This window comes from Carlito syrichta, unplaced genomic scaffold (assembly GCF_000164805.1).
Source record: "Carlito syrichta isolate Samal-C Ts95f unplaced genomic scaffold, Tarsius_syrichta-2.0.1 Scaffold92612, whole genome shotgun sequence".
Taxonomy (NCBI): domain Eukaryota; kingdom Metazoa; phylum Chordata; class Mammalia; order Primates; family Tarsiidae; genus Carlito; species Carlito syrichta.
In genome coordinates, this window is record NW_007036708.1 from 37,165 (window position 1) to 63,765 (window position 26,601).

At 49.0% G+C, this 26,601-nt stretch overlaps 1 protein-coding gene across 7 annotated transcripts in view; it reads left to right on the top strand.

Moving 5' to 3' along the window:
- DYSF (dysferlin) overlaps window positions 1–26,601 on the top strand; it is a 233,776-nt gene that overhangs the window by 37,164 nt on the left and 170,011 nt on the right. For 4 of the 7 annotated variants that reach the window (XM_008060568.1, XM_008060592.1, XM_008060584.1 and 1 more), the window contains exons 4-8: window positions 11,009–11,114; window positions 20,131–20,245; window positions 21,887–22,098; window positions 24,603–24,731; window positions 25,170–25,232. In XM_008060568.1, the coding sequence (XP_008058759.1) occupies window positions 11,009–11,114; window positions 20,131–20,245; window positions 21,887–22,098; window positions 24,603–24,731; window positions 25,170–25,232 (625 nt within the window). Of the gene's footprint in view, window positions 1–11,008; window positions 11,115–20,130; window positions 20,246–21,480; window positions 21,574–21,886; window positions 22,099–24,602; window positions 24,732–25,169; window positions 25,233–26,601 lie in introns of all 7 variants that reach the window. The other 3 variants (XM_008060561.1, XM_008060554.1, XM_008060576.1) reach the window with 1 other exon arrangement.

Sequence of the window (26,601 nt, forward strand, 5' to 3'; positions counted from 1 at the left end):
GGACCTCTGAACTCTCCTGGCCTCATCGGAACCCCAGGGAATCCAGTCTGTCACCTACCAGGCCACTGAACTTGTGACATCCCTGGCCCTAGATCCTGTGCCTCAGTCTAGATCTTCAGATGCGGTGGGTCTTAAGGGTCCCCAGTCAGGTCCCCCATCCTTTGTGAAAGGAATGGATAAATGAGGAGTGGCCTTCAGGGTTTCCTGCCAGCCTCCCCAGGGAATCCCTCCTCCGCTCTCCCAGCCCCTCCTCCCTGAGCAATGCCTCAGGGCTGCCATTTTGGAAGGCTCTGAGTCTCTCTGACTCCCGTGAACTTGAGCCCGAAAGCTGTTCCTTTAGGCTTTGGGAGAGGCAGCCTGCTGGCTACCTCCAGCTCTTCCTCCTACAGGAGTGAAGGTGGTGAAGCCACCCTCCTTGAGATTGGCCCCAGGGCCTGTGGCAGGGTGGGGGTTGGGGATGTGCATTTCATAGCCCCAAAAAGACATCTCAGGGAGGAAACCACATGCCGTCAATCCTGGCCAGCGTCTCCCAGGCATCCTGGAGGCAGCCCAGGCTGGCAGGGGAGGGGCAGAGCTTCCTTCTGCATTTCCTCCCATTGTTCCCCTTTCCACTTCCGGGAATTCTCCCTGGTCTGGGCTGGGAGGGCTGGGCTGTTCTGCCCTGCCTTGGATCCCCAAGGCCAGAAGCCTCAATGCGCCAGGAGATTGACAGGGGAATCTGGAGACCAGAATCTGGGGCAGGTTCCGCATCCTCCTGCTTGAGCAAGTCATTCTCCCCTGCCATCCCAGTTTTCTCACAAAGGACAGGGTGACTCTGATCTCTGATGTCACTTGGACTCATGGGAATGCTACTGTCTTTTTTTTCTTCCAGAGTCACTCTGTTGCCCTGGCTGGAGTGCAGTGGCATGATCACTGCTCACCACAGTCTCAGGCGATCCTTCAACCTCAGCCTCCAGAGTAGCTGGGACTACAGGTGCATGCTATTGCACCTGGCTGATTTTTATTTTTTTGTAGAGACGAGGCTGCTATGTTGCCCAGGCTGGTCTTTAGCTCCTGGCCTCAAGGAATCTTCCCACCTTGGCCTCCCAGAGTGGAATTGCAGGTGTGAGCGACTGTGCCTGGCCTCGTCTGGTCTTTTGACCATTGCCTGGGTCCTGAGACACTTCAGTCAACACTGGTCACGGGCACCTTCCTACATTAGCCTCTGGGACAGAGGACACCCCAGGAGCCTCAGCCTACGAAGTGGTGGTACAAAGCCTGCTCCAGGCTGAGAAGGAATTGAAAATATGTCAGTCCACATGGTGGAAAGCCGGACTCCTCGTATCACAAGTGGTCTTAGAACCCTGCGATGAATATTAGCGGACATCTCTCCCACTTGGGCCTTTTCTTTCAAAAAAGGTTAGAAAAAATGAACCTTGAGCACATATTATGTTTATTGATGTGCTGGCAAGGGAATCTGCAAGGTGACAGAGTGTGCTAGTTTCAAGAAGGATGAACTTAGAGGGGTTTTATTGTTGAGAAGCTTAAATAAGTAGTTAAGTTTTAATTTTCATTTTTTATTGTGGTAGAATATATATAAAATGAATCATTTTGAACATTAAGTGTACTTACTTTTCAGTGACATTGAGTACAATGTCATGCAACCAGCAGCACCATTCATCTCCAGAACTTTTTATTTTCCAAAACTGAAATTCTGAACCTATCAAATAATAAATCCTGGTTGGGCCTTGTAACTCATGCCGGTGGTCCCAGAGTTTTGGAAGGCCGAGGCAGGAGGATCGCTTGAGGCTAGGATTATAAGACCAGCCTGGGTGACACAGCAAGGCTATTTGATTTTTTTAAATATTTTATTTTATTTTATTTATTTATTAATTTTTTTGAGTCAGAGTCTCACTCTGACGCCCAGACTGGAGTGCAGTGGCACACTCCTGGCCACCGCAGCCTCGATCTGCTGGGCTCCAGCGATCCTTCTGCCTCAGCCTTCCAAGTAGCTGGAACTACGGGCGCACGCTGCCACGTGAATTTTTTGATATATTGTAGAGATGAGGTCTCTCCAAGTTACCCAGGCCGGTCTTCAACCCGCAGGCTCAGGCAATTCACTCGCCTCAGCCTTCCAAAGCGTTGGGATTACAGGCTGAGCCACCGAGCCCGGCCTATATTTTATTTTAAAGACGTGGGGTACAACTCAGAATTGGGTATACAAGTGGACATTGTACAGGTAAAGTTTGGGCCTCCTTTTAGTCCCCACTTTGCCTGGTTTGAGATCAGGTACACTTACTGATGTTGTGTCCCCAGTCTCACCCTGACAGTATCCTGCTACTGCCAATCCCTTTCTTATAGTATTATGGTAAATGTTCAGGGTCCACTTATGAGTGAGAACTTGTGGCACTCAGTTCTTTGTTTCTGTAATAGATCACTGAGTATTATAGACTCTAAATCTATCCAAGTTGCTGCGAAGTCCATAAGACCATCTATTAAACAAAAAAAATTAGCTGGATGTGGTGGAATGTGCCTGTACTACCAGCTACTCTGGAGGTTGAGTTAGGAGAATTGCTTGAGCCCAGGAGTTTGAGGCTGCAGTGAGCTTTGATCGTGCTACTGTACTCCAACCTGGGCAACAGAGCAAGACCATGACTAAAAAAAAAACAAAAACAAAACCCCCAAAACCCCATTCCTTCCTTCCCCCAGCAGCTGGCAATCACCATTTTACTTTCAGTCTCTAGACATTTGACTATTCCAGCAACCTCACATAAGTGGAACCATACAATATTGTGTTTTTGTGTCTGGCTTGTTTCACTTAGCATAATGTCTCCAAGGCTCATCTGTGTTATAGCACGTACCAGAACTTTCTTCCTTTTTTTTTTTTTAAGTTGGAGTCTCACTCTGACGCCCAGGCTGGAGTGCAGTGGCACACTCATGGCCATGCCAGCGTTGACTTTCTGGGCTCCAGCGGTCCATCCACCTAACCTTCTAAGAAGCCGAAATTACAGGCGTGCACCACCACGTCCGGCTAATTTTTTTTTTTTTCCGAGTTGGAGTCTCCATCGCCCAGGTTGAAGTATAGTGGCAAGCTCGCAGCCACCCCAGCATCAACCTTCTGGACCTGACAATCCTTCTGGCCTCAGCCTTCCAAGTAGCTGGAACTACAGGCGTGCGCTACCATGCCTGGCTTAATTTTTTGATTCATTGTAGAAGCGAGGTCTTGCCAAGTTGCCCAGGCTGGCCTTGAACCTGTGGGCTCAGGTAATTCATTTGCCTTGGCTTCCCAAAGTACTGAGATTATAGACTGAGCCACTGAGCCCAGCCCACCGCACTTCCTTTTTTGAATTGGAGTCTCGTTCTGTCACCCAGGCTGGAGGGCTGTGGCACGCTCCTGGCCACGGCAGCCTCGACCTGCTGGGCTCAGGTGATCCTTCCACCTCAACCTTCCAAGTGGCTAGAACTATAGGCAGGCACCACTGCACTCTTTTAAGACTCCCTTTGGCCATCAGGCCGGTGACTGAAGTAGGGTCCGAGCGATTAAATAACAGCCCACCGACTTAATTTTAACAAAGGAGAAGTTTATTAGTTAAGGCTCTGTCAGCTGGCAACCGCTTGCAGGAAGAGAGCTCCAAGCGAGACAGACGGCCCCGAGCCCCCGCTCAGAGCTTTCTTAAGTAGTCCTAGCTTACATCTTGGTTAGCTAAAGTTAGAGCTGGACATTTTCCAGAGGTCTTATCGCAATATTCTGCTGATTAGACAGGTGTAGTGAGTAAGGATACAATTTATCTTGCAATGTTTACAGAGGAGAAACCTTCAAAGAAAAACCTCCCCGGAAGGGAGTAACACCTGTTTCAAGGCTGAAGCCATCTCTTTCACCACCCCCTTAAATCCCAGGGGCAGAGACTGCTTCTTTTCCCTTTCACATTCCCCCCTTTCAGTTGTGTCGAGAGTCAAATCATTGACTCTTCAGACAAAGGTGTGTAGTGGGATTTGAGAACCATTATTATTTGCAAACAACAGTTAGAGCTATTAAATTTACCACATACTTCTCCTTCTTCCGCCAGCAGGTAGTACAAAGCTAGGCGATTTTGATAAATAGCTGCGCGCATTTGGGCTTGCTGCTGAGCAATAAGCTCAAAAGCCGTGGCTGTTTGATTAGTTATAATTTCCAAGACAGTTTGTAACCTGATAATGTGATTTAGCACATATATAGAGGTGTGCGGCCTTTCTGACTCCCATTTTGTGCCCATGTGACTGGGCCATAAGTATTTATAATTCTCTGGGGTGTCCATTTGTTATCTTTTCAAACCTGGGTCCCTCCTATATTAGGAACTTGATCGAGGGATTGAGCACCTCGGGTTTTGAGGCTCTCATAAAGGGGGATGCCTAGTTCATCCCCCCTTGGATTAGGCAGAAGGAAAAATCCTGGCTGGATTATTCCTATGGTACATGTACCTTTTTATAATGCTGGGAGCTGGGCATATGCAACCTTTTCGTATGTTCAAAATAGCCCTTTAGTACATTGAGAAGATTTAGTTGCATAAGCAGATGCCCAATACCAAACAGGCCTTGTTGGCCGCCAGAACAAACTTCTGGCTGGGATGAATAATGATGGAAAGCTCTTACGTCTGACCAGATGGTTTCTATACACGAACATGCTGGGTGTGTGAGGGAAGCGATAAACACCCAAATTAGGCAGAAATACATAAAAGCACAAGAACATTTCCTATTATAAGAAAGAATGGGAATGCTAGTGAAACCCTTTTCTAACATGCTCAATGGGAACACCTCTGTTAATCCTACAGCAAATAAAGTTAGTTTTACAGCAATGAAAATGACAAACAGTTTAGCAAATATAAAGGTTGACAAAGCAAAACAATGGCTTATCAGTAATGTCCTCTGAGTTCTTAAGCTGAATCCTTAATCTTCTGCCGGCCTCCAGTGTGTGACTGAAGCAGGGCTTGAAGTATCCTCAGGCTTCTAAAGCAGGGCTTGAGAAATTTTGACTCTCTGGGCAGTCAGCTTAAGGGGTATCTGCAGTGCACTCCCAATCCTATTTTGCTATAATGGATCCGAGGAACATCTTCGGCTACTTTGACTGTGGTCAGGGTAAACAAAAGAACAGTAAATGGCCCCCTCCAGAGGGGCTTTAGAGGTTGTACATTTCGCTTTTTTTTTTTTTTTTTTTTTTTTACCCATACCATATTACCTGGCTTAAAAGAATGGGCATCAGTAATTTAACTATTTGGCAATCGTTCTCTGACTTGACAATGGATGGCATTTAGGACTGAACCTGAGGCTTGCATTTGCCATTTTAGGGCAAGACTTCCTAATTCCTTAAGTTTTCCTGTATGCCCTTAACAAGAGGGGGTGGCCACCCATAAGGAATTTCAAAAGGCGAGAAGCCAGTTCTCTTTATTCAAAGGCCTGTTTTGGGCCGTTCCCCATAGCAGGGGCTTTTGTTCACCCCCCTTTGAGACTTCATAGAGGGGTTTCATCATGATAGAGAAGTTAGGTATTTAAATTCTATAGACTAGTATAAGAACAGGACCACCCTTAGGGCCCTTTCTTCTTTTCTTACAGTTGTTGGTTGGGTTCTTCCTTTCTTCAATTTTTAGCAGCACTTACTCCCCTTGGGTGTTTGAGTTTCTTCTGGTCCAAGAAGTGTCTAGGGAAATAAGCTCATAAACTGTGAGTACAATTTGTCCCAAATAGACAACACATTTTCTTATGAGCATTTAGGTTTGTGGCTCCCCTTTCCTTCAGAGGTGTAGGAAAAAGGCCTACCATTAAACAATTTCAAAGGTTTAACAAATTCCACTTCAGGGACTTGGATCCTGAGTGATGCAATACCAAATACCTATGTTTAGTTTACTCATATCTCCAAAGGATTTCTAGTGATTATTATGCTAACTCGCAAATTGAAAGATTGTACTGTCCTAGTTTTACATCTGATGGAGTTTTCCCTGGATTTGCCAAGGGGTGGGATAGGTTGCCACTCAGCCTGCAGTAGAAACATTTGAATGCCTTTTAGAACCTACCTATAGGAAATTTATTTATGTCTAGCCTGTGCTAGCTACCCTGACTTAATTATTTATTCTTTAGAGATTTTTCGATCCCATAATCATTTGGGGTGCTGAGGGGTGAAGGTCCGTCTTCTGTAATTTCTTCAGAGCTGATAATGGACGCAGTCCTGCCTAGCCAGAGATCGAAAATCTCTCCTTGTCTGACTTGAAGCGTCCAGATTTGTTTCAGCAGTGGCATTGTTTGCAGACACTGGCTGGAATTTTGTATGACCATTATGTGGGCATGAAATTACTGGATTCTAGCTCAATAAAAGGAATAAAGTCAGGCCCACATTTTGACAGTTGTAGGCAGTGGCTGATTACTTTTTTGTACAAAAGCTACAAGGTCCGAAGTTATTAACATAACTTAAATGATAAACCTTAATTTCTGTGGCTCTATTACTAGTGCCAACTTTTGTATTTCTGGACTGTAATGGTAGCCTGACAGATTGTTTTAGACTATAATTTGAACTCGGCACTTAAGTAAATTTTATATAAAATTTGAAGGGAAATTCAAAAATGTTTGGAGACTTGCATCCAGAAAGACTTTATTATGCATAGATTGCTTATAGAATTTCTTTTGTATGTATATTTTTCATAAACTTTCCTTATACCATTTTTGGCGTGCTTATACCATTTTATTTTTGTTTTTTTTTTTTACCCCCTTTTAAAAATTTCTCATAACTATTTACTTTATTATAGGACAGAAATGTACCATATAAGATTTCCTCTTAAATAAAAATATCTTTTTTCTTATATTTCTTTGCTTTTTGCTTTCCTTTTTATTTATTTATAGATAACCTTTTACAGTTGTAATTTGAATTCACCTTTTAGTTACTGTTAGGTGAAACATTTAGTTTTTGGAATGCCTTTAATTCCCAGTAGAGAGCAGGTTTTAGGAGAAAGAAGTTCAGTATGAGCACAAGGGCTAGAAACTTAACCTCAGTATTAATTAAGAAATTAATTTGGACCCCAGCCACATTTATATAGACCCAAAGATTCTCTGGGTGGATGGCATACAGAGTGCTGCGCTGGGACGTGCCCCTCCACCTTCAGTCAACAGCCGCCATCACTGAGCGACTTTTTTTAGTCCGGATATTAGACAAGGTCCTGGGGGCTTAGGCCATTAAGAACAATTATGCTGAGCCGGCTCGGTGGCTCAGCCTGTAATCCCAGCACTTTGGGAGGCTGAGGTGAGTGGATTGCCTGCGCCCGCGGGTTCGAGACCCACCTGGGCAGCGAGACCTCATCTCTACAATAAATCAAAAAAATCAGCTGGGCGTGGTAGCGCATGCCTGTAATTCCGGCTACTCGGAAGGCTGAGGCGGAAGGATCGCTGGAGCCCAGCAGGTCGAGGCTGTGGTAGCCGGGAGCGGCCACTGCACTCCAGTCTGGGCGACAGAGTGAGACTCCAACTCAAAAAAAAAAAAAAAAAAAAAAAAAAAAAAAAGAACTATTATGCTTTAGGTGCCCAGATTGTCCACATTCATAGCAGCTGATACCATTCCCCTTAGCAGGTTTATCCTTATTAGGCCTCTTTTGGGTGGCTGGAGCTTTGCCTTTAGTGGCAACTGCCAATTTGTTTACCTTTCCTCTGGCTCATTTTGGAGTTCTTTTCCTTTTTTTAAAAAAAATATTTCAGTTTCTAAGAACTTCAGAGGCTTTCTATAATTGGGAGTTTGGTATTCCTAGTCCTGAGTTAAACTTCTGGAGTTTGGCATTTAATATTCTATAGAATATAATCTCGTTTGCAAAGTAGTGAAATAAATTTTTAAGATGCCTCTGCATACAGAACTTATGACCATTTTATTTTTCCTTAGGTCTACAAAGTGAATTTAATTGCCAGATAAGTTTGTTCTTTTCCAAATTTTATTATCTGCTAACTTGTAGGGAGTTCAAATGTGATTTTTTAATAATGCACTTATTATTATTATACCATGTAATTTTAATTTGCTCCAATCATTCAAAATCTGTCCCATTGGGGTGTCTGAGGGCACAGACCACTACACACTCCCTTGGTCACGTTTCTTGAAAACCCAGAATTTGCTCTGAACACTTAGAATTAATTTCTCAATGGAGAATTCTAAAACAAACAAATAACTAAATAATGTCGTAAACAGCAATGCCAGGAATTCCTGGAACCCTGAAGGCTTCTCCCAGACTGAGTATTCTCAGCTTTTCTTGAAGCCTCTTTTTTTTGCTCCACGACTTCCCAATGATGTCTACAAAAACAGCCTGGTACAAAACCTTTTTAGAGTGAACAGGCCATGTAGATGTAAAATGATCTGTTCCTACTTATTCCTAATTATGAACAGGCAAAATTGTCAAAAATCCTCATGAATTACTAAACAGTAGCCTTAGTCGTAAGACGTGGACAATTAAATGAGAGTGATTAAGTCTCACTCTATGTGCCACAGAGTGTGCCTAGTACTTGACCTGTCCCTTAGGTGAAGTACCGAGCTTACAAGGTGACTTAATCAGGTGGGAATGGCCAGTTCCCATGCCTTATTAAGTCCTGCAAAGTATTTAGCATTTAAAGCTTTACCAGCCTTGTAAGAGGTGTGCTAGTTAGGCATAGCCAAAAACCAAACCTTAGTGTTATTTAGCATTACAATATAGAGTAGGAACTCAGCATACATTACACAACTCTAAGAGACTTCCCAATAGTTTTACAGGGACAAGCAGTTGATTAAGATTTTAGGCAAGGCCTAAACCTTTAGAAACAGACTTACTTTCAACTAACCTGGCTTAGCATTTGAATACAATAACAGTTTATTTAGTTTCTTAGTTGCCAGAGAAAGATTACAAAATTATTATTATTATTATTATTTTTCAAGGCTAGCATTAACTTGCACTGAGCTAGCAAAAGGCTAAGTAGCATATAAGAGATATTTCTATGTTTCTTTACAGGTGGGTTAGAATGAACTCCTTCAGAATTAGTGAAGAAGAACACAGGCTAAGGAAAGGAGGGAAACATACCATGACATAAAGAAACATTCGCCAATTAAGTTTTTAAAAGATGACATGTCCCATATATATATCATGGTATGTTATATCATGTCGCATATATATATCAGGGGCCGACTGGGAGACATAAGCTATGACTAACGCCCTCCGGTTTTCTGGTGCCTTTGGGTCTATTGGGGTGTATGTCCGATAGGCCTTCATGAGACACTCCAGAAAAGCGGTGGGAGATTTCTGTGGCCCTTGAGTGACTTCACTCATCTTAGATAAATTTGTGGGGCGCCTTGCAGCAGCCCGGAAACCCCCAACAGAGTCCAGCGATAAGAGGTGAGACACTCCCTACCGTGATTAGTGTTATGGTCCCAGTTTGGTCTGTCAGGGGGAAGGACGTGCTTCAACCCTGCATGTTCTGCTGGCCGGCTGCCAGGTCCCAGGATTAACTTCCTTGCTTCCTGGTGGATTCTCTCCCTCTCTCCTGTGCTGAAGAGAGCTTGGAGAAGCTGTTGGCAATTATCCCATGTGGGCATAAAGGCGGACCTCCTGTCCCACCCGTGATATTAATTACAATAACAGACATGATAGCAACAAACATTGAACACACAGACAAGACAGCAAAGACCGAACAGAGAGAACCGGCTGCCCGAGGGCAAAACAGGAGATCCCGGTGACGTCTGACTAGGACTTCGGACCCCGGAATTTGCGCTGCGTCCAGCTTTCCTGAGGGTCCCTACAGGAGTGCACTCAAAACAGAAATCAGAAGCCTGACTTACCTCTCTGAGGGCTTCCAGGGGCATTGTGAGTCTGCCAGATACAGGCCCAATGGAACCCAGAGAGTTCGTGGGGTCGCAGCCCCACAAGCCCCGTCGGATAAAATGGGTGCAATTTAAGCGCTCGGTTCTCCCAGACGAGCCCCCATATGAAGTGGGGTCTGAGCGATTAAATAACAGCCCACTGAGTTAATTTTAACAAAGGAGAAGTTTATTAGTCAAGGCTCTGCCAGCTGGCGACCGCTTGCAGGAAGAGAGCTCCAAGCAAAACGGCCCCAAGCCCCCGCTCACAGCTTTCTTAAGTACCCTAGCTTACATCTTGGTTAGCTAAAGTCAGAGCTGGACATTTTCCAGCGCTCTTATCGCAATATTCTGCTGATTAGACAGGTGTAGAGGTTAAGGATACAATTTATCTTGCAATGTTTACAGAAGAGAAACCTTCAAAGAAAAACTTCCCAGGAAGGGAGTAACGCCTGTTTCAAGGCTGAAGCCATCTCTTTCACCACCCCCTTAAATCCCAGGGGCAGAGGCCTCTTCTTTTCCCCTTCACAGTGACTTATTCTTTCCCGATAGCCCATCCGTGTGCCAGGCCCCTCCCCACAGTCAGAAATGCAGCCTCAGGTGCGTGTGGTTTAGACTGTGCTGGGCCTCCCTGGGAGGTGGGGTCTGTCTCCCCTACCCTAGTGTCCTTTTCTCCCTGTCCTTAAATACAGGAAGGTTTTGTTTTTGTTTTTTAATTGCTAATTGCTGCTGGCTGAGTTCTGGGAATCCAATATAGATGGCCTGTGTAGGCATGGGTGGTGTGAGCTGCTGGGGTGGGGGGCGATGAAAGTGTGAGGGTGGAGAAATTGCCTGTGCCACCCAGAGATGCTGACCTTGTGGACTGTCATGGTCCCACGGGAAGGCAGCCCTACATCTCAGGGAGGGTGTGGCCTGGCCTCGGGGAGGGACAGAAGGGGGTCAAGGTGAGCCATGGGGAAGGGATAGTGTCTCTTATCCCTCCCCAGTACCCTAGTATTTCCACAGGGGCCTGGCCTTCCAGGGACGTACATGGCTGTGACTGGAGATGAGGGTGCAGGGGGAGCCGTCTTGGGGCCTTGGGTGACTGTGTGGTCCAGGTAGATCGACTTTGCCTATGTGGCAGTGACATTGGTGGTGAGGGGGTCTGGTGGGAGAAGAACCAAGGGCTGTCAGCCTAGTTTTCTATATTTGACTTCTCTTTCCTCTCAGGTTCCTGGGGGAAGCTAAGGTTCCACTCAGAGAGATCCTCGCCACTCCCAGTCTGTCTGCCAGCTTCAATGCCCCCCTGCTGGACACCAAGAAGCAGCCCACGGGAGTAAGTGCCCACTGGCCTTTGCATTAGGTCGGCATCTGGTATGAGGTTTTTCCTGGTGATTTCCTCTTTGGGCCTTGCCATTCTGACCCAAAGATATATCTGAGTCCAGTTCCCAGGAACCAGGCCTGACCCTCCACGGCCAGAGCTCCCAGGTCTGGAGGGACGCTGGGCTGGGCAGGTGGGAGGGAAAGGGGAAGAAGCCCTGGCCTCACCTGCAGGGCTCAAGCCAGCCTTGCCTCATACCAGCTTGGCCTGTTCCTGGGTCTTGTCCTGCTTGCCTGGTCACCTCCAGTCCCCAGGTTTCTGGTCAGCCTTGGCTATGGGCCCCCTGGTCCCCCTGGCAACCTTTCTTCCTCACCACCCAGCCTCCTTCTCCAGGTTTGGAATACCTGAGATCACGAGGGAGAGAGGCAGACATCCCCCTCCCCTGTCCGCCCCACCAAGATCCCTTCCTTTCCCCCCTTTGTCCTTCTCTCCCCTCCTCCATCCTTCCCAGGGCTCACTAGTCCAGGCAGACAATTCTCAGCACTCATCTCTGCCCCTGTTATTTTTAGTGGGCTAAATATACTCTGCAGGGTTCTTTCTTCCTGGTCAGTAGAATTCCTGACCTTACCTCTGGGTCAGCCCCGCCTCCCAGGATGCACCGGGAGCTACCGATTGGAAATACTTCCTCCCCATGAGGCTGGATTCTAGGCCTTGAATTCTCTTAGACGAAGAGGGCTGCATTGCCCTGTGGAATGTGTGTGTGTGTGTCTGAGGTGCTTGGCTGGCTGGAAGAGTCAGGAAGTGGCCATTCTGGGCAGAGCTCTGAATGGAACTGCACTGGGTCCCGAGATCTAGAGAAGCCACACAGTGAATGGGTGTCCCAGTGGGATCACCAAGCAGGAGAACCTCTCCTAGATGCTCAGGCTGGAGGGGACTTGGATGGGACCCTGGTTCACTGGACTCCTAGTCTTCTGCCCTCCCAGTCTGCTGGAATTTGCTCCCAAGGCCAGTGATGGCTAAGTTTCCTTGATGGGGAGATGCTACATCCAAGGAGAATCTACTCCTTTCCCAGGCAGTGCTCACTGACAGAACATTCTGATTCAGTGCAGTATTCACTGAGCCTGTCTCTGGTCCCCTCTGGGTCCTCTCTTGTCCTCCCTTCGAATTCTCCAGTCTCCCAAAACTCCCTGCAGTCAAGGAGGACTCCAAGGACTTTGGGCACCATCCATTCAGGGGTCCCAAAGAGGGTCAGACCGAAGCCCAAAGGTGCAGAGCCCTGAGACAGGGATTACAGGCATCAAAGTAGCTGCTGAGAGAGGCCTTGGAGTCAGGGGCTCCGCTTAGTGCTTTTCTTTTATTTATTTATTTATTTATTTATTTTTGAGTTGGAGTCTCACTCTTTGTCGCCCAGGCTAGAGTGTGGTGGCACGCTCACGGCCACCGCAGCCTCGACCTGCTGGGCTCAGGTGATCCTTCCCCCTCAGCCTTCCAAGTAGCTGGACCTACAGATGCACGCCACTACGCCCGGCCAATTTTTGTTGATTTATTGTAGAGATGAGGTCTCGCTAAGTTCTCGCCAAGTTGCCTGAGCCCGCTGGTCTCGACCCTGCGGGCTCAGGCAATCCTCTCGCCTCAGTCTCCCAAAGTGCTGGGATGACAGACTGAGCCACCGCGCCTGGCCTGCATGGTGCTTTGCCATGGTGCCTCAGGGAAGGGGCGGCCTGCTTTGCTGTGTGAGGGTCCTATGGCCTTCAGGCAGCGTTTCATACTTCCTTGCTGAGATGTCAGCATCTCTCCACTCCAGCCCTGAATGCGTCCATGTCCGTGACACTGGGGTTTCCTGCACTCGAGTCCCCTCCAAGTTCAAAAGCCCCTCCAGTCCTGGGATCGAGCTTGCTATGCCTGGGCCTTGCTCAGGGAGAGCCAGGCCGGTGGCCTCCCCTCGCATGCCTCGCCTCCTTCTCTCGCTCCTACTTCCCACACTGTCTAGGCATCGTGCTCACTAGATGGGAGGCTACTGACTTCTCTTCCCTGGCCCGGAACCCCTGGCTGTCTGAGGAGCTTGATGATCCTGCACCAACCACGTTTCCAAGAAGGATGTGTGAGGGCCAGGAGCTGGTGGATGGGAGAGAGGGCTGGCCCGTGCTGGGCTCGATATCCGGTAGAGTACCGGCTGGGGCGGAGGCTCCCTGCCTGCTGCTAGAAGGCAGACTTTCCCCTAGGAGAGGGTCTGGGAGCGGATTCTAGTCCCTGTGATAGCACCAAAGTCACAGTGAGGCCCTAGGTAAGTTTTAAGACCCGCTGGGTTTTCTGCCTTGGCCCTGGGCTGGCTGCACTGTGGTGCGAGGCCCTAAAAACCTGGCATGTGCTTGGAAGGGCAGGAGCATGAGAAGCTATGGATTCTCACTGGCCTCTCATACAGACCTGATTTCTGGGCTGGGCCCATTGGGCAAAGCATGCCAGGTACCCCCCTTTGGTTGTAGCTCCATTGTCTGCAGGGGCTAAAGAAGCCTTGTGAAGGGTCCGTGGGATTCTAGAAAACCCTGGAAGGACTGAGAAGAGGGCCTGGGCGAGGTGGGGTGTCATGCTGCCGGTGGGCTGCGGGTTCCATTTGCCTAGTGCTCAGTGCTGTTACCAGAGGCCCTTCAGATACGGCACACAGGGCTGTGTGCCCTGAAAGATGCCACATCTACCCTCAGACAGCTTCTAGGCTGATGTGGAAAACATGACCCCTGTCCTGGAGGAAGCTCTGGGCCGATGGGTTGCTGAACACAGTGTGGGGAAGAAGTAACATCCCCAAATGTCTTTTAAGAGCAGCTTACCCACCAAGGTGTGGGTACAGGAGGAAAACAGTGTTGGGGTCACCTGAGCCCTAAAAATCTGAGTCTGATTAGATAGCGACACTCCCTGGGTGGCAGGAGCACATGAAGCCCAGGGGTGTGCGGAGCAGAGGAGTCAGGAGGGCGTTGCATGTTGGGAGCAGGGGCTCTCATGGGCAGGCCCAGGACTCTGTGGGCCCCTGGGCCTCCGTCAAGGAGCTGGAGATCCAGCCAACCAACCCTGCCTTGGCTCGGGCCCACATCTCGCCCTCCACTCGCTCTTGGAGGCTGAGGGAGAGGCAGGCACAAACTGGGCCTTGTCGCTCCACAAGGGACGTGTGTTAGAGGAGGTGGAGTGGGCCAGTCTGGGGCTCGGTCTTGAGCAGTTCAGTGGTGGGGGGCCCAGGAAGCACATGGCAAGCAATGAGCTGGGCGTGGCAGGGTGGGTGAGGGGCCCCAGAGCCTGGCCACTTATCTGTAGGCTGCTCAGGGCCTGGGAGGATCCGAGGAGGCTGTTCTCTGCCTTTGCCTTTTGGCTTCCCGAGCCCTCTTGGCCTGGTGCAGACAGGCGCCTTCAGGGTTCTGCTGATGTAAGATGACAGACACAGGTGGCTGAGATGACGCCGCGCTTTGGTGGACACGTGATCGACTTGTGGTAGAATAAACTCACCGTGTTGCCGAGGCTGGGGACCTGAGGAACGGGGCTCTCAGGTGGAGTACCTTGATGTGGAGGACCTTGAGGAGGGGCCCACTGGGGGCTCTAGGCCAAGGTCAAGTGGTCTGGGAGAACACAGGGCTCACATAAACCCCGTAGGAAGAAAATCTCAGCTCCAGTTGTCTGGGGAAGGGGACAGGGGCTGAGTTATGATGTCACGGTGAGAGGAGGAGGTCCTGACCCTGGGTGGGGCCCACAGACATGCCCCCTTTCCCTTGAGAGCCTAAGCGGGGCTAAGCCCTTCAGTGTTAACCGTGCTGCTTCTGAAGCCGTGGTCCTTGGAGCCCAGTCCCTGGTGGTGAGATCTGTTCTCGTCCTGGGCTCTGGATCCTCTGAAGCTGCGGGGATGTCCCTCTGGCTCCCAGCCAGGCCTGGCTCTGTGCTGGAAGTTGCATTCAAGGGCCTGAGCCACTGGGATGTTGCCGGTTCTTCAGGAGTTTGGCGCTGGTCTGTCAGTGCAGAAACACTGGATGCTCACTGGCGGGGCACACTGGCTCATACCTGTAATCACAGCACTTTGAGAGACGGAGCGGGGAGGATTGCTTGAGCCCAGGAAGGAGTTCAACCTGAGACCTTGTCTCTACAAAAAATTAGCTGGCTGTGGTGGCGTGCACCTGTGGTCCCAGCTACTCAGGAGGCTGAGGTGGGAGGATTGCTTAAAGCTAGCAAGTCAAGGCTGTGGTGAATTGTGATTGTGCCACTGTACTCCAGCCTGAGCAACAGAATAAGACCTCGACTCAAAAAAGAAAAAATAGAAAAAAGAAAAAAGAAACATTTGCTGCCCAGGAAACCCCAGGAGGGGTGATCTTCGGACCCCAGTGCTGTCACTCCTGCTTCTCACAGAGGGCTGCTCCCAAGTCCTGTGCTGACAATAAGTCATAATAACTAATTAATTCAACCAGGAAATGATGCATGTCAAAACTTACTGGTGAAAGTGAAATGGGGAACAGTGCTGACCCCAGGCCATTTGTGTGGAACAGCTGCACTCCAGCAACCTCACCTCTGCACAGACATGGTACCGTAGAAGCCTGCAGGTGGTGTGGATAGGCAGAGTGAGCCCCCTAGAAATAGGAAGGGGTACTTTTTTTTTTGAGTTGGAGTCTCACTCCAGGCTGGAGTGCAGTGACACGCACGCTCATGGCCACCCAGCGTCAACCTGCTGGTCTCCGGTGATCCTTCCGCCTCAGCCTTTCGAGTAGCTGGAACTATAGACATGCATCACCATGCCCAGCTATTTTTTATTTTATTGTAGAGACAAGGTCTCGCCAAATTGCCTGGGTAGGTCTCAAACCCGCGGGCTCAAGCAATCCACTCCCCTTGACCTCCCAAAGTGCTGGGATTACAGGCTGAGCCACCAAGCCGGGCTAGGAAGTGGTACTTTTCAAGGGGATCCGACCCCAGGGTCAGGGTCCCAAGGGCAGCCAAGGTGTGACCCCTTCCAGCTTTTGCTGAACTCTCCCCACCTCCCTGGGGTCTACTTGGGCCACTGGATTTACTGCAACCTGCAGCCCCTCTTGCTCCCTTGAGTCTCCTTGTTCTGGCTTACTTTTTCTTTTCTTGCTAACGTACTCTATAACTTACAGAGTTATAGTTATTCTGTGTATTATTTATTGTCTGTCTTCTCTGCCAAGAGACCAGCTGCATGGAGGCAAGGCCTTTGCTTTTGTTCGTGGAAGTATTTCCAGTATCTTGAGTGGTATTTGGCCTTGAGGTGCTTCATACCTACATCTACGTGGAGGGAATGAATGAGTGAGTTAATGGACGAACGGAAGGGTCAGGCCAGACATGTCAGGCAGAACCACTCGTTGTCTACCATCATCTACCAGATGGGGCCCGACTCAGGCCATGCCAAGACAACACCCCACACGGCACTGGCCTCCTAGGACCCCACGCTTCCAAGGACCCTGCGCTTGGTGTAATTATCCACTGTGGCCATTTTGAAACTCTTGGTAATGCTTGGATAAGGGACCCCATATGTTCATTTTTGCACTGGGCCTGTGAATGATGCAGCTGGTCGTGCGACTCCTGGAGGGCGGGAGTCAGCATGGGTGGGTGAGGGACTTTATTTGTCTCTGCTGGGGTGACATTCCTGTGGTTATAGCAGAAGCAGATTTCTTAGAATTTTTAACCTTCTATTTGGAAATACTTTAAGATTTAGAGAAAAGTTACAAGCATAGTACAAGGAATATCCTAACCTGTTTGAGACTAACGTGCCCGCCTCCCAGCCCATCTTCCAGAACTTCAGTGTGTATTTCTCTGACTGAAGACTTTCTCCACATAACCATGACACAGCCTTTCAGCAGGAGGAAACTAACATCGACACAGCACTTTTCATCTAATCCACAGGCCCTGTTCAAGGTTTTTCACTTTCATCGACAGTGTCCCTTGTAGCGAAAGAGGATCATGTGTTGTGTCTAACTGTTCTGTCTCTTGTGTCCTTTCATCTGGAACAATCCCGCAGTTTCTCTTGGACTTTTACAACTTGGTAGCCTGATGCTTTTGGAAATACAGGCCAGTTATTTTGTAGAATTTCTCTCAGTTTGGGTTTGTTTGGTGCTTCTTTGGTGTGAATGTGGCACAAGCGATGCTGTGCGGCTCTCACTGTGCCTGACCAGGTGGTGTGATTTTGATTTGTTTTGTTACTGCACTGTTAACCTTGATCGTTTGGTTACGCTAACATTTGCTGCATTTCCTCACTGATCATTCATCTGCTCTTCCTTCTCATAAGTAAGAATTTTGTGGGAAGGTACTTTGAGACTCTGTAATATCCTGTTCCTCATCTCACTTTTACCAATAAGTTTTGACATCCATTGTTTCCTGGTTGAATTAATTATTTTTATTGTTGTTACTTATTTGGGGCTCTCACTCTGTCACTCAGGCAAGAGTGCAGTGGCATGATCACAACGATCAGGGCTCACCGGAACCTTGACCTCCTGGGCTTGGGTGATCCTTCCACCTCAGCATACTGCTGTTTGGGACGACAGGCGTGTGCCACCACACCTGGATAATTTTTTGATTTTTTTTTTTTTTTTGTAGAGACGAGGTTTGCTATGTTGCCCAGGCTGGTCTTGAACTCCTGGGCTCAAGCAATCCGCCCTCCTCCACCTTCCAAAGTGCTAGGATTACAGGCGTGAGCCTCAGTGCCTGGCTAATTACTGTTTTGATGGTTGCTAAATAGCAAATTCTAAATCAATAGTTTTTGTGTGTTACTCACTTGGCATTCCACTGTAAGGAAAAGCTTTCTCCTCTCCTATTTATTTACGTACTAATTTCAATATGGATTTGTGTATTTATATTTTACTCAGTGGTTTGTTACGATCATTATTTATTTTCATGTTTAAATTGTCCCAGATTTGGCTGGTGGGTGTCTCTGAAAACTTGCTTCTGTGTCTTTTTGACATTAAAAAAAAAAAATCATTCATTGAGATTTTCGTGCTTCCTGGCACGAAAAGATGGTCCAGACTCATCTTGTACCTTCCCTGACCCTAGTCCTGGAATTATTTATGTTTCCAAAGAGTCCAACTTGCCTTTTGATGAAGTGGAGGAAAACCTCAGGACGGCTGTTAAAAACTTTAAATGCCCAGGTCCATCCCAGATTTCCTGAAACGGCATCTCCTGGAGTCAGTGTGGACTCAGTGTGGAGTCAGTGTGACAGCTGCCTGGTGGGGAGGGCTCTTTTTGCCTCTGGGTTGCAGGATCCGAGGATGCAGGGCGCAGGCTGCTGAAGTGGCGTCACCTGGTGGTGGTTCAGGACCCTGCAGCGCTTTTTATGGTCACGCCTTGAATAGGGGACTGAAATGTTCTCTGCTCTGTTAGGGCCCCCCTCCTGGGACTCCTGGGATGCTGAGCTGGCTTTGCCTCCTTCCCCGGTGTTCCAAGCCTCCTTTCCCACCAGATCTGCCTCTCTTAGTGTGACTATCTCTCCCTAGGCCCCTGTCTGGAGAGTTCAAGCCCCAGAGCTGGATACAATGAGGACCTTCAGTGCCTTCTGTCCAGAACAGTGTTTGCTCCAGGAGTCTCTGGGTGTCCCTACTGTCACTCGGTGGGAATATCCAGTGAACTATGAGGGAGATTATGCATTAAACATTATGCTTATAGGCTGGGTGCAGTAGTTTAGGCCTGTAATCCCAGCACTTTGGGAGGCTGAGGCAAGAGGATTGCTTGAGCCCAGGAGTTCAAGACCACCCTAGGCAACATAACGAGAACTTTTGCTACAAAAAAATTAAAAAATAACATATAAACTTAAAAAGGCCGGGTATGGTGGCTCAGCCTGTAATCCCAGCACTTTGGGAGGCCGAGGCAAGAGGATTGATTGCCTGAGCCCGAGGATTTGAGACCAACCCGAGCAACTTGGTGAAACCTCGTCTCTACGATAAATCACACAAAAAAAACTAACCGGGCATGGTGGCATACGTCTGTAGTTCCAACTACTTGGAAGGCTGAGGCGGAAGGATCGCCAGAGCCCAGCAGGTCGAGGCTGTGGTGGCCGGGAGCGGCCACTGCACTCCAGTCTGGGCGACAGAGTGAGACTCCAACTCAAAATAAAACAAAAAAAGAAGAGCATTTTATACACAGCACAGCCATACACTGATTAAAAATATCGGAAAGTATTATATAACAATGTGTCATCAGGGAGTTATGGACAGTGTGTTTTCTTTTGCATTATTTTTCCTCTTTAAGGTTTCTGTCCTTTCCAAACTTTCTTAGAGTATTTATTACTCTGGTTTTAAAAATGGCTGTACCAGGATGCTTGCTGGCCCTATGATACCAGGGACAGGCTCAGCCAGGCCCCTGCGGAAGCTGCAAGACCCCACTGAGGGCGTGCCTTCTCACGCACAATGCAGGTCTCAGGGATGCAGTGGGGGAGTGGACAGCCTTCTCTTGTCCATGTGAGTGGGGTGACCGGTCACTTTCCTCTCTAGCTGGTCAAAGCTGCAACAGCTGAGGGTGTGGTGGGGGGTGGGAGGGAAGGGGGCCCCAAAAGGTGAGCAGCACCCCAAGATCCTCACAGTGCTCCTGTGGCCTGAGCAAAGCAAAACAAAGCTGAGTTGTCTCTGGAGAAGAAGGGGTGGGCCCTGGGCTGAGCAGAGTGACCAAGGGGATGTTTTCCTGGAGGTGGGCCTAGAGCTGAAAAATCCTGCAGGAGAGGCTGAACCACTGATTCACTGACAGATGCTTACTACCATGCTCTGTCAGGTAATTTAATCCTCCCATTACTATTGCTGTTACTACTCCCATTTGACAGATGAGGAAACTGAGGCACAGGGTGATCACAGATCTTGCCCAAGGTCACAGCTCCTGAGTGGTGGAAGCTGACCCCCAATTTTGTGCACTTAGCCACCTGACTATGCCAATGGGACCTGGAGGTGGCTTTGCAAACCTGACCCTTGCTAGAGCCAGACTCCTTGATGGAGGGATGCGAGAAACAGACAAGCAGTCAGAGGGCATGGGTCCGAGACCAATGCCCTAACCTGCTGCCCCACCCTGTCTCTTCCAGGCTTTGCTGGTCCTGCAGGTGTCCTACACGCCGCTCCCTGGAGCTGCACCCCTGTTCCCCCCTCCGCCTCCTATGGAACCCTCCCCAACTCTACCTGACCTGGACGTGGTGGCAGGTGAGGAACCCATCCTTGGCCTGGCTGCGCCTCTGGCTAGAAGGTCAGCAGTGGCCCCTGAGCCTGGGGCCAGGGGCTGCAGTGAGACTTCCTCGCCTTTGTTGCCTCTCCCAGGTTGGGGACTGCCCAGGCTGGAGAAGAGAGGGCATGGGGATGGGAGTCCTGAGAGCCGTCCTCTGCCCTGCAGAAGGAAGGAGCAGGAGCAGACATGCTCCCTTGGGTGCCACCCAGCGAGGGGGCTGTGCCCGGGCTGGGTGCCCTGCGCTATGCGGCTCTGAGATGGGTGTGCTGGGATGGGGTCTGTTCCAGGTGGTCCCCAAGGCCCCACAAACTCCCCAGAGCCAAATGCTTCCCTGCCTTGGCATCCAGCAGGCCTTCAGTGATGGCACATGACAAAAGAACTCACTTTTTCTTGAAATAGCTGAAGTGAGGAGTATGAGTTCCAGTCTTGCCTTTTGCACTGAGTAGCTGTGTGACTTTGGGCTGGTCGCTCCCCCTGTCTGGGCCTGCAGATGAGCATTCGTGAAACGAACAGACTGAACTAGCTAAGCCTGTGCCTGCCTCAGCTCTCTTCACTTGGCTCTGCTGGGCTTGCCAATCATGAACCCAGACGGGGTGGCAGGCTGGCTGGTGGTGGCCTGGGCACAGGAGCTGACGTGGCCTTTGTGAGGTCCAGCCTGCTGGGAGGGGGAGGAAGCCCCACGGATGGGCCAGTGGGGGCTCGCCCCTAGGAAGGATTCTAGAGCTTTTTTCTTAGTAAAAGGACCTGAGCGGTCCCTGTCTGGGGTGTGCCCTCGGCCTGTCCTGGAGCCAGGCCCAGTCCAGGGCTCTGCAGTCCGGGAGGCACAGCAGAGTCATTGTGCTGGGGCTCAGCACTGTCCAAGCTTAGAGATGGGAACTCCATCTAGACTGGGGTAACTTGGGGTAACCTAGCTGTACTAGACTGAAGTCGGCTGTGGGGACCACGGAGAGTTCCTGGTGGCAGAGAGTGAGGAGGTTGGAGGGCCCCAGGGCCTGATAGAGCTACGTCTGGGCCAATCATGGGAGGCCTCAGACCTGCCTAGAAGGTGGGGAGAAGGGATGGTCCCCCACAGACATGTCTGTTATTTCTGAGCTTTGCGCCCGGCTGGGGTGGACCGGGAAAACAGGACTGGGGCTGGGGGTGCAGCCGATTGGCATCCCTCACCCCAGCTCCCTCCCACCCCTCCTGGGCCCGTGCCCTGCTGGTGAGACAGGCGGGGGACAGAGCCGGGCCGAGACTTGGTCCCTGCTCAGTGACAGCACCGTGGACACGAGATGCTCTGGAAAGAAGTGGCCAGCCCCCACGGGTGAGACACGGACTGGGGCTATCCCGACCCCAGATCCTCCCACCTCTAACCATCTCACTAGCCGCCATGGTCAGCTCTCTGGAGTGGGGTGAGGTGGCCGGGGGCTCGTCCTGCAGGACATGGGTGGTGGGAGGGCTAGGGCCATTCTGTTTTCTTCCTGTTGACTAACTGGACTACCCTCACGTTTCAGCCGTTGGAAGCTCCTCTTCTTTCTACCTCACCGATCCCAGCTCGCTGATGCGGGAGGGAGGGGGCGGGGGTCTTGCCAGAGGGACCAAGGCCTTACTCGCTCACTAGGGCCTTCTCCTCTCAGACACCGGAGGAGAGGAAGACACAGATGACCAGGGGCTCACTGGAGACGAGGCTGAGCCGTTCCTGGATCAGAGCAGTGCTCCAGGCCCGGGGGCTCCCACCACTCCCAGGAAGCCAGCTTCTCATCCGCCCCCATACCACCCTGGAAGCAAAAGGAAGAGAAGCACCCCACCATCCAGAAAGCTGCTGTCGGACAAACCGCAGGACTTCCAGGTGATGAGTTTGTATCTCTCTGGCCCCCAGGCTCCTCCTCGCCCATCAGCAGCTGCCTGGTCTGTCCCGTCTCAGGGAAAGACGTGTGTAAGACCCTGAGGGCTCTCTAGGAGGGGATCTGGGTTTTCCTGGGCTGGGCCAGAAAGTTCACATCTTAGGTCCTTGGCTCAAGCCTCTACCTATCCCCATGGTTTTGCATTTTGTTTGTTTGTTTTTTAAATTGCTGCAGAGTTCTGCATATCTCTACCTGTTTTGCTAAGCAGGGTTTCTCCTTAGGCAGGTTTCTCAAACAGCTCCTTGCTAGTTGAGGTGTGGTCTGTGTGCAGCAGCATCACCTGAGTGCTTGTTAGATGGGCAGAGACTCCAGGCCCCACCCCAGGGCAGCTCCATCAGAAGCTGTATTTTAACAAGATCCCCATATCCAAGAAGCCCTGTCCAGCATCTTGCTTCTCCCTAAATCGATCCCCCTACTTATAGCCATGGACTTTTCTGAAGGTCTTGTGGAACTTGGATTTGTTTAAGCTCTTCATGGGATAAAAACTATTAATATGAATCCTTTGATATTTATTCCAAAAATCCATCCCATTTTGTTTGCTTTTTAATTTTTTTTGCTCATTCTTTTTCTTTTCTAATGAATTTTCCACTTTGACGTAGTCACACTGAGTGTTATTTAACTCTATTTTTTTTTTTTTGAGATGGGATCTCACTCTTGTTGTCCAAGGTGGAGTGCAGTGGTGTGATCACAGCTCGCTCTAACCTCGAAGACCTAAGCTCAAGCAATCCTTCTGCCTTGACCTCCAGAGTAGCTAAGACTATAGGCATGTGCCACCTCACCAGATACCTTTCACAATTTTTTGTAGAGACAGTGTCTTGTCATGATGACCAAGTTGATCCCCAACTCCTGGTTTCAAGGAATACTCCCACCTCGGTCTCCCAAAGTGCCAGAATTACAGTCATGAGCCCAGTGATAATGAACTCTTTAGAACTACATTTAAAGTTAAAAACAGGAAATTAGGCTAGGCATGGTGGCTCACACCTGTACCCCAGCACTTTGGGAGGCCAAGATGAGAGGATTGCTTGAGCGCAGGAGTTCAAGACCAGTCTGGGCAACATGGTTAGACCTCACCTCTACAAAAAAATCAGAAAATTAGCCAGGCATGTTGGCACAAATCTGTAGTCCCCATTACTTGGGAGGCTGTGGCAGAAGGATCATCTGAGCCTAGGAGATTGAGGCTGTGGTGAACCATGATCATGCCACTGTACACCAACCTGGGTGACAGTGAGACCTCTGATTTGAAATAAAATAAAAAAGAACAAACAACCCCCCCAACTCAAATCTCTATTTATTAAGTGCAGCAAATCATAAAAATACATTTCAGTTCTAAGTCATGGTAATTTAATCAAAAGACCTAGCTATAACCACTATGTTTGCCCAAAGACAAAATTCCCAAGACATGTTCTTATTGTCTTTTTTCTCTTTACAAGAGTAATCTATGTTTATTGTAGAAAGTTTGGAAAATACAGTAAAACGAGAATAAAAATCACTTATTGACCTTCTCACTGTTATTAATAATATATCCTTCCATAGTATGCCATTGTTTTAAAAAAGAAAGTTGGTCAAGAAATAGCAGTTGATTGGAGAGTAGAACCAGTAAACATCTTCCTTTTCCGTGCAAATGGTTATATATATATATATTTTTGAGTTGGAGTCTCACTCCATCACCCAGACTGGAGTGCAGTGGGCTGTTCCCGTCTACCCCAGCCTCGACCTGCTGGGCTCTGGCCATCCTTCCGCCTCAGCCTTCCAAGTAGCCGGAACTACAGGTGCACGCTGCCATGTCCGGCTAATTTTTTAATTTTATTGTAGAGATGAGGTCTCGCCAAGTTGCCCAGGCGGGTCTCGAACCTGCGGGCTCAGGCAATCCACTCACCTCGACCTCCCAAAGCGCAGGATTAAAGGTGGTTTTATGTTTTTAAATTTCACATTTTAAAATATTTTACCTAATATTTGGGAGCACAGATGTCCTTGAAATTTTCGTTTTCTTAAAGTTCAATGGTGAAGATTCTGACTTCCTCAGCATGTAGGAAGGCATTGCATCTCGTAATATAAAGAATAAAGACTGTGTATGGGATTTCTTCCCTGTGTAAGTCAGACCTTGGAGGGAACTGTCAGTTGCGAATTGCCAAACCTCTTACACACGTCAGTATCACCGGGTTCTCAGGTAGGGCTTGTGCCAATGACTGGATGCAACGAATGGGATGGTAGCATCCCTGGAGCTTAAAGCGGGGAGCTTACTTAGGCAGCCTTGCCCAAGTAATGAACGATTATAGGATTGTTCATATGATGCTCTTCCTAATTCCCTTTAAATACTCTTCCCAAGAAGCCATCGGTGAGCTGGTCCCTGAGATGTCTGACTCTCGGGGTGGGTGGTGGGTGTTTCTTTCCTTCCCGCCTGTCGCCTGTCTAGCCCTTCCTCCTACTCATGCCCCCTCCTGGCTTTCAGATCAGGGTCCAGGTGATCGAAGGGCGCCAGCTGCCAGGGGTGAACATCAAGCCTGTGGTCAAGGTTACCGCTGCTGGGCAGACCAAGCGGACGCGAATCCACAAGGGAAACAGCCCACTCTTCAGTGAGGTGGGAAATGCGGGCGTGCGGCTGGAACCTTGGTGGGCTTCTGCACTGGAAGCCTAAGCACACCCCTGGCAGTCCTGTCATGTGCTTTTGCCCGTGTGCTGGGTCCTGAGTAGGTCATCTGCGGGACCGGAGAAAGGGCTCCAGCTCTTGCTCCGGCCTTGGGCTCTTCTCCTGCTGCTCCAGATCCCTGTCACCCTCCAGGGCCGGCCACCTACCCATCCCTGAGATGGTCTCTGTAAGGCCAAGGTGGAACATTCCAGAGTACAGCCCCAGAGCCGAGCCCAACGCACATCTTCTTTCTGTCCAAATAGTTTTCGGTTACAGGGATGCCCAGTGCACATTTCCCGAGGGGACGAATCTGGGTAGGCCTGCAGGCTCTACCCTGTCCCTGCCTGAGGTCAGCAGGCGCTGATCTGTCTCCCTTTGCTCTGAACCCAGACGCTTTTCTTCAACTTGTTTGAGTCTCCCGCGGAGCTGTTTGACGAGCCCATCTTTATCACGGTACGTTTTGGCAGTCAGTATGTTTGTTTTCCATGGGCTGTATATCCATGTGCACATGTCGGTGTGCATAGGGGTGTGTGTGTGTCATTGTTCATGTGTGCACAAGTATGTGTGTCATTGTGCATGCGTGTATACATGTGTATGTTAGTGATCATAGGTGCATGTGTGTGCATGTAATTGTGCATGCATGTATAGGCGCACATGTCAGTGTGCACACTTTGTGTGTCATTGTGCATGTGTGTATATGTGTGCATGTCAGTGTGCACAGGCGCATGTGTGTCATCATGCGTATGTGTATGTTAGTGTTTACAGGTGCATGTGTGTGCATGTAATTGTGCATGTATGTATGGGTGCACCTGTCAGTGTGCACAAGTATGTGCATATCGTGCATGTGTGTATATGTGTGTATGTCAGTATGCACAAGTGCATGTGTGTGTCATCGAGCGTGTGTGTATACGTGTGTGTTAGTGTTCACAGGTGCTTGTATGTGCGTGTATGTATATGTGCGCATGTCAGTGGGCACGTGTGTGTTTGTGTGTGTATGTGTATTGTGCATGTGTATATATGTGTGCATGTGTATGCAGGCCTGTCAGTGTGTATGAGTGTGTGTGTGTGGGTGTGTGTGTGTGTGAGCAAGAGAGAGAGAGAGAGAGAGAGAGAGAGAGAGAGAGAGAGAGAGAGAGAGAGAGAGAGAGAAACTCTTTATGCCAGAAGAGGGAAAATTATATATCAGTTATAAAAATTATACAATGTAAGTTATAGTTCTGTTCTTTGTGGTTTTGCAAAAGCAATGATTGTTTCATCAAATAAAAAGAAAAGAAAAATCAAAAGCAAAGAGAGCATTTGTGTAGGAGTCACTAATGCTCCAGGTTAAAAAAAAAAAAAACTTATCCAATGCTTGTATATTATGGTTGGAACTGCACAACTCAAGAATTCTCCTGCTCCCCAAACAAATGAATAGGAAAGCCTATCAATACAGATAAGCTGCTAGGACATCTTGCTGGAGGATAATTCAATCATTTATTAAAAAAATAAATATTGAATGATTACATTGTGTCAGATGCCACAGGGCAATGGAGAGGCATCAGTAAACAATACGACTGAATATTCCACATTCTAATCCAAGACAGCTAATAACCATGAAAGAGGTGACTTTGTCAGAAGGAGAGAGAGAAATGAAGCAAACCACAGTGACAGGGGTTGTCATGAGGCTATGGCTTTACATGGGTTGGTCAAGCAAGCCCTCAATGAACAGGTAACATTGAAATGACTTGAAGTGGTGAGGGAGTGAACCTTGGAAGAGGAGGGAGTGCAAGTGCAAAGGCTCTGAGGTTAGAGCTTGTCTAGTGTGTTTGGAAATCAGTAAAGA